Genomic DNA, 7,437 nt, shown 5'->3' on the forward strand with positions numbered 1-7,437 from the left:
CCCAGGCCCAGAGTTCAGGCCCCACGACCTAACCCAAAAAAAAAAAAAAAAAAGAATGAAACCCGGAGTTTAAGGACCCACACAATAGAGGAACTGAATAAGGGGAATAGAACATGCCAGTCTGTACAAGTCCTGGCAGTAAAGTGACAATGTTACAATCTTTCTCTTCTCCCCCATCTTCCTCTCCCCTTTTCCTTCCTTTCAGCACTAGGAGTTAAGCCCAGTTTCCAAAGCATGCAAAGCAAGTGCTCCATTACTGAGCTGTGTCTCAGCCTCTGCTAACTAGATGAAATGAGACAAGGGATCCAGTTTCACTTTTCCACTGATATTTATATTCAATTGTCCCATGACACTCATTGGGAAATAACCTGGTGGTTACTTCCACAAGAAAAGCCAAGGAAAGGCATTAGGTAATTGTGCCTTGGGTTCACAGGTGAGATAAAAACTCTAATTTCTACATCACTTTAGAAAATGCAATAGATTTAAGCCAATGAGACACACATGCCATTCTGAAGCATTACTTTTGTTGTTGTTGTTGGACGTGGGGCTTGAACTCTGGGCCTGGGTGCTGTCCCTCAGCTCTTCAGCTCAAGGAGAGCACTCTACCACTTGAGCCACTGTGCCACTTTGGTTTTCTGAGTAGTTTATTGGAGATAAGAGTCTCACAGACTTTCCTGCCCAGGCTGGCTTTGAACCGTGATCCTCTGATCTCAGCTTCCTCAGTAGCTAGGATTACAGGTGTGAGCCACCGACACCCAGCAGCATTACCTTTCTGAGTAGACAATACCCAAGCTCAGGACCCTTCTATTCTCCTATGGAAATCCTATACCTCAGTTAGATCAGCACAGCATGATGGTTCCTCCTCCATCAGGTCTTTGTTCCAGTGCTATCTTCTCTGCTGGACCTTTCCTGGACTTTGCAACCATCCCTCTTGGCACTGCCTAGCTCACTCACTGCTTTATTCTCCTATGCCTTGTTTATGTTTCTGTATGTTAACTTCTCTTACTTATTTTACTGGTTCGTTCATTAGATTTAAGCTCCTCAAGGACAGAGACTGCCTACTGCGCTCTCAACTCCAGCTCCAGGACTTGTTATAGGCCAGGAACACCCAGAGCACTCCATGAATGCTTGCTGAAGGATTCACAGGGAGAGGCTACAGAGATGAAAAGCAGCGTTTTCCACCAGCAGTCTGCTGTGATCAGCACACGACACATGCAGAAAGATAGCATACATTTAGTTTCAAAACAAAAATTAGAAACTTCAGTCAAGTAATCTTTTTTTGGTCCGTGCTCACACATGTTCCAGCCATATACTTCACAAGCTTGTAATATTTTTGTACCTTTTTTTTTGGTGACTTGGCAGTTGCTAGGAAGAATTTCTTGTGCTTCTACCTGATTTCTCCCACTAACTTCTAAAGAAGGAAGCTTCCTTCAAAAGCACTGTTCTTAAAAACACATGCCAGACTATTTTACCATATGAAAGGTCAGCTTTCTTTTTATTTTTTATTTTTGGAGCCAGTCCTGGGGCTTGAACTTAAGAGCCTGGGCATTGTCCCTGAGTTTTTGTGTGCAAGGTTAGTGCTCTAGCACTGGACCATGAGCCACCAGTGCCTGGATTACTTATGATCTTTCAGCACAAAAAGTGAATCTGTCTCTGAACATTTAAAATACTACTCATTGGCTGGGCACTGGAGGTTCATGCCTTTAATCCTAGTTAATCAGAAGGGTGAGAACTGAGGATCATTGTTCGAAGCCAGCCCGGGCAGAAAACTGAGACTTTTTTTTTTGGTAGGTCATGGGGCTTGAACTCTGGACATTGTCCCTCAGCAATTCAGCCCACAGCAAGTGCTCTACCACTCAAGCCACAGCATTACTTCTAGATTTCTGGTGGTTAATTAGAGGTAAGAGTCTCATGGACTTTCCTGCCCAGGCTGGCTTTGAACTGTGACCCTCAGATCCCAGCCTCCTTAGTAGCTTGGATTATAGGCATGAGCCACCAGTGCTCAGCCTCTGTGAAACCTTTTTTTTTGGGTCCGGTCATGGGGCCTGAACTCTGGGCCTGGGCGCTGTCCCTCAGCTCTTCAGCTCAAGGCTAGCACTGTACCGCTTGAGCCACATTGCCACTTCCGGCTTTTTTCATTTTGCTTATGTGGTGCTGAGGAATCGAACCCAGGGCCTCAGGCATGCAAGGCAAGTGCTCTACCACTGAGCCACCTTCCCAGCCCCATCTGTGAAACTCTTATCTCCAATAAACTACTCAAAAACAAAAACAAAAAAAAACAGGAAGTGGCACTGTGGCTAAAGTGGTAGAGTGCTTGCCTTGAGCAAAAAGAAGCTCAGGGACAGCATCCCAGCCCAGAGTTCAAGGCACAAGACTGGCAAAAAAAAATGTGTGTGTATGTGTGTGTGAACTGAAACAAACTCCAGGAAATGGAAACATGGGATTTTTGTTGTTGTTGTTGTTAAAAATAAATAGGTGGAGACACAGACACGGAGAGACAAAGGGTGAATAAATGCAGCAGTAGTACTCACTAGACACTATGTTGAAAATGAACTATAAAACTTGTGGGTAAGGATAGGAGAGAAAAACAGGGAGAGAACAAGGGAAGGGGTGACACTGTATAAAATGAAATGTATTCTTTACCTAACTAATGAAACTGTATTTTCTTTTTTTGGGGGGGGGGTCCGGTTGTGGGGCCTGAACTCTGGGCCTGAGCGCTGTCCCTCTCAGCTCTTCAGCTCAAGGCTAGCGCTCTACCACTTCAGCCACTGCACCACTCCCGGCTTTTTTCTTTTTGCTTATGTGGTGCTAAGGAATCGAACCCAAGGCCTCAGGCATGCAAGGCAAGCGCTCTACCACTGAGCCACCTTCCCAGCCTCCTAATGTAACTGTAATCCCTCTGTACGTCACCTTTTTATTTTTTTGGGGTCAGTTGTAGGGCTTGAACTCTAGGCTTAGGCGCTGTCCCTCAGCTCTTCAGCTTGAGCCACAGCGCCACTTCCAGTTTTCTAGTAGTTTATTGGAGTCTCATGGACTTTCCTGCCTGGGCTGGCTTTGAACCTCGATCCTCAGATCTTAGCCTCTTGCGTAGCTAGGATTACAGGCATGAGCCACCGGCGCCCAGCTGTACGTCACCTTTATAATAACTATGCATATATATATACATATATATGCATATATGTATATATATGTGAATATTTATATATAATCTTTCATGCATGAATTTATCAGAGGGTAAACTATGTACTCAATAAACAAAATGGGTAAATTACGGTTTATCAGTACCTGGTACCAGCCATTCCCCCACTATAAAACATCCCTAGCATCATCTACAATACAAAGACACCAGGGTTAGGGCAGAACATAATTGGTCAGGTTATCTGTGCTATACAAGTAAAATTTATTTCAGATGTGCATAATCTGGCAATTTGCCAATATAACAATTTCAAGACAGGGCTGGGAAGGTGGCTCAGTGGTAGAATGCTTGCCTTGGATGCATGAGGCCCGGGTTCAATTCCACAGCACCACATAAGCAGAAAAAGCTGGAAGTGGCACTGTGGCTCAGGCGGTAGAGCACTAGCCTTGAGCTGAAGAGCTCAGGGACAGCGTCCAGACCCAGAGTTCAGGCCTCACAACAAAAATAATAATAATAATTTCAAGACAGTATCTAGACATCATTCAAGTTAATCAAGACACTTTAAGAAACATAAGTTAACAAACATATCTATTTCTAAAGTTTTCTAGTAAGTGTTAAATACTATAAAATGTTGTAAAGTAGTCAGGCGTTGGTGGCTCATACCTGTCAGCCTAGCTACTCAGGAGGCTGAGATCTGAGGATCGTGGTTCAAAGCCAGCCTGGACAAAAAAGTCAGTGAGACTCTTATCTCTAATAAACCACCAGAAAACCAGGAGTGGCACTGTGGCTCAAGCGGTAGACCACTTGCCTTGAGCTGAAGAGCTGAGGGAGAGTGCCAAAGCCCAGAGTTTAGGCCCCACAACCGACAAAAAAAATCCCAAAAATGTTGTAAAGCAATAGGATTTTTTGAGACATGGAAAAAACATTGAAAACACCAATGACTTTACTTGTTGCATTCTACTTAGTTAAAAATGGTTTAGAAGCATTGTTTGGGTGAGGGATGAAGCTATATTGTATGTAGAAACTCAGAAGTAAATTACCCTTTTCTAGAACACAAATGTGCTAAATCTCAAGCATGGTTCAGGCGTGCTAAGACTCAAAGAAGAGCAACTCACCTCAAAGTTGTACTTTTTCATCTGGTTGAGGTGCCGGCAGTACAGATATAGCATGCCGATGCTGCTGCCCACCGCAATGTAGTCCCCATTGGTATCCAGGGCTGTGAGGTAGACCACAATAGAGCGGAAACCCTTCTGGATCTTCGTGGGAATGGCATTGAGGAGATAGTATAAAGGGCAGAACTCTCTGAACGTAACAGGCTCTGACATGGAGGCCATGACCAAGGTTTCTACAGATGGTCTTCAGGCAGGGAAAGGAATGTTTATTCCTCATGGAGGAGAACCTGGGGCTACAGAATAAGAAACAATATCATATATGTATATATATAAATAAATATATGTCATAATAAGGATTATTATATTATACTGAATGGCTAGTCATGTCAAAAAGAAGTAGTGTTTAATAGTGGAACATGGGGGTAGGGCAGAGCACTTGCCTAGCAAGTGAGAGGCAGTATTCAAACCCCAGTACTTCCAAAAAGAAAGAAAACAGTGGAATATGGAATTTTCAGGCAGGGAAGAATTACAGCTTAAAGAAAGAAAGAAAGCTGGGCATTGGTGGTTCACACCTATAATCCTAGCTACTCAGGAGGCTGAGATCCAAGGATCACAGTTCAAAGCCAGCCTGGGCAGGAAAGTCTGTGAGACTCATCTCCCATTAACCACCAAAATGCTGGAAGTGGTGCTGTGACTCAAAGTGGTGGAACGTTAGTCTTGAACACAAAGAGGCTCAGGGAAGTGTCCAGGCCCTAAGTTCAAGCCCCAGGATGGGGAAGGAAGGAACGGAGGAAGGAAAGGTAAATTAGCAGCTACTAAAGATCATTTTAGAGCATTTTAATTCAAAAAGCACTTCGGAAAGTACCAGCCCCTAAGATTTATGTTGTAAATAGTATGGAAGAGGAGGAAAAGTTTAACAGTCTTTCTCATGATCTTGTCAGCCAGTCAGGTAACACAATAAAGAAATACAAAATCACCAATAATTACATGTTACTCCACGGGTCTTGATGAGAAGAGGGAGAGATCAGCATGGATTAATGTGAGTGTGGAAGACTTCACTGGAAACATCCTGAGGTATGAAGCCCACCAGGTTGCACAGGATATGGAAGAGAAAGAGAAAAGTTCTTGCATACAAGCAGACAGTGAACCCACCCCAGATGCAGAAATGTGCTTCCTGTGGTAATGAAATGGTGAAGAAGCCGGTCCCCTACTACTCACGGCTGCCTCGGTGTTCAGAGTCCAGTCACCCAGCACTTCCCACATGGGCCCCCTGAGGGCCCCCATGCCCCTGTGCATGTGTGATACCAGGCTTCCCGAAGCAAGACACTTTACCTTTGCCCTGCACACTGCGTTTAAGCAAGAGCTTACTTGCTCCTTTAATCCTTGCCCTATCTGGAAAATAAGGTGGTATCACCCCCAGTACCGAGGACCAGAGAGTCATGAAATCCAACAAGAGACCATACAGCCAAGACTTGAATATAGGCCATTCCCTCCAAGGCCTAGATCCTTGGATACAGTTCTGATGGATAATCACCTGATGGAGGGATTTTAACCCTTGACGTCTGTAGTAGAAATTTTTTAGGACACTGGATTTATAGTCTTTTTGATCTGTGGACCTTTTCTATATAGCTGACCAACGGACTTACGATCCTTCTGATTAAATTCTCCCACCTCGTTTTCACCTAGGGTCCTTGCACTGGCTGCTTGGAGTGCTTTCTCTAGGCACCATGTATCTTTTGCTGAAGAAGGGCCTCAGGCCCCAAACAAAGTCTTGTCTGACTTTACCCACCCCAGCAAAGCACTAACACAATGGCTGCTTTGCTTCTCCAATAGCGCCCTGCTTTCCTGTTCATGCATGTGTACCTACACACAGGCGTACACCCACCCTCCCACACACAATCAGTAAACCCCACGGGAGCAGAGGCCACACCCACCCTACCCATCCCCTTAGCCCAGCACCTGAAAAAGGGCTAGTGTGTGAGAGGCGTTGGGTGAGTCTGCACTGGATAGCTAGGTAGATAATGGAAGAGGAAACTGTTTGGGGAAAGAATGAGTGACACGAATCAAAGAGAGCCACAATTACCACCTTTTGTTCATGACAGCCCAACCAAAGGCTAGCAAACAGGGTAAGATCCAGTTTTCCAAGCATTTTCAGAATAGTCACAACCACCAATGCACAGTAAAAATCTATGAAAGAGAAACTTCCTAAAGCCAAGCAAATACCCATATCACTCAGTTGATTATTAATGAACTTAATTAGCTAAGTACTGGTGGCTCACACCTGCAATCCTCGTTACCCAGGAGGCTGAGAGCTGAGGATCATGGTTCAAAGCCAGCCTGAGTAGGAAAGTCCATGAGCTTCTTATCTCCAGTACTAAACAAAGAAAGAGAGGAAAGATAGGAAGGGAAGAGGGAAGCAAGCAGTGAGAGCACAGTCCATCAAGAGACAAAGACCAAAAGTTTATTTTTTGGTAGTATTCAGGATTGAAGTCTGGGCCTGGTACTGTCTTTGAACTTCAGTTGTGGGACTTGAACTCTGGGCCTGAGCCCTGTCTCTCAGCTCTTCAGCTCAAGGCTAGTGCTCTACCACTTGAGCCACAGCACCACTTCTGGTTTTCTAGTTGTTTATTCAAAATAAGAGTCTCATGAACTGTGTTGCCTGGGTTGGCTTTGAACAGCAATCCTCAGATCTCAGTCTCCTGAGTGGCTAGGATTACAGGCATGAGCCACCAGCACCTGGCCTTGTCTTTGAGCTTTTGTGGTCAAAACTAGCACTGGTAGTTCATGTCTATAATCCTAGCTACTCAAGAGGCTGAGATCTGAGGGTTTCGGTTAAAAGCCAGCCCATGCAAGAAAGTCCATGAGACTCTTATCTCATGATCCTGGTTCAAAGCCAGCCCAGGCAACAAAGTCCATGAGACTCTTACCTCATTAGCCACCAGAAAATCATAAGTGGTGCAGTGGCTCAAAGAGGTAGAGTAGTAGCCTTGAGTAAAAGAGCTAAGGGATAGAGCTCTCAGGCCCCAAGTTCAAGTGTATGACCAGAAAACACACACACACACACACACACACACACACACAAAACCTAGCACTAGGGACTGGGAAGGTGGCTCAGTGGTAGAGCGCTTGCCTTGCATGCCTGAGGCCCTGGGTTCGATTCCTCAGCACCACATAAGCAAAAAGAAAAAA

General features: G+C 44.9%; 1 protein-coding gene across 1 annotated transcript in view; it reads right to left on the minus strand.

The window, feature by feature from the left end:
* LOC105983174 (tectonin beta-propeller repeat-containing protein 2-like) overlaps positions 1-5,313 on the minus strand; it is a 22,679-nt gene extending 17,366 nt beyond the window's left edge. Inside the window, exons 1-2 of the mRNA XM_013013003.1 lie at positions 5,236-5,313; positions 4,252-4,352 (exon numbers count right to left, since the gene is read on the minus strand). Coding sequence (XP_012868457.1) covers positions 4,252-4,305 — 54 coding nt within the window. The 5' untranslated portion in view covers positions 4,306-4,352; positions 5,236-5,313. The remainder of the gene's footprint in view (positions 1-4,251; positions 4,353-5,235) is intronic.
* Between the last annotated feature and the right edge of the window lie 2,124 nt (positions 5,314-7,437).

The sequence above is a fragment of the Dipodomys ordii genome, unplaced genomic scaffold (genome assembly GCF_000151885.1).
Source record: "Dipodomys ordii isolate 6190 unplaced genomic scaffold, Dord_2.0 Scaffold2, whole genome shotgun sequence".
Classification (NCBI taxonomy): domain Eukaryota; kingdom Metazoa; phylum Chordata; class Mammalia; order Rodentia; family Heteromyidae; genus Dipodomys; species Dipodomys ordii.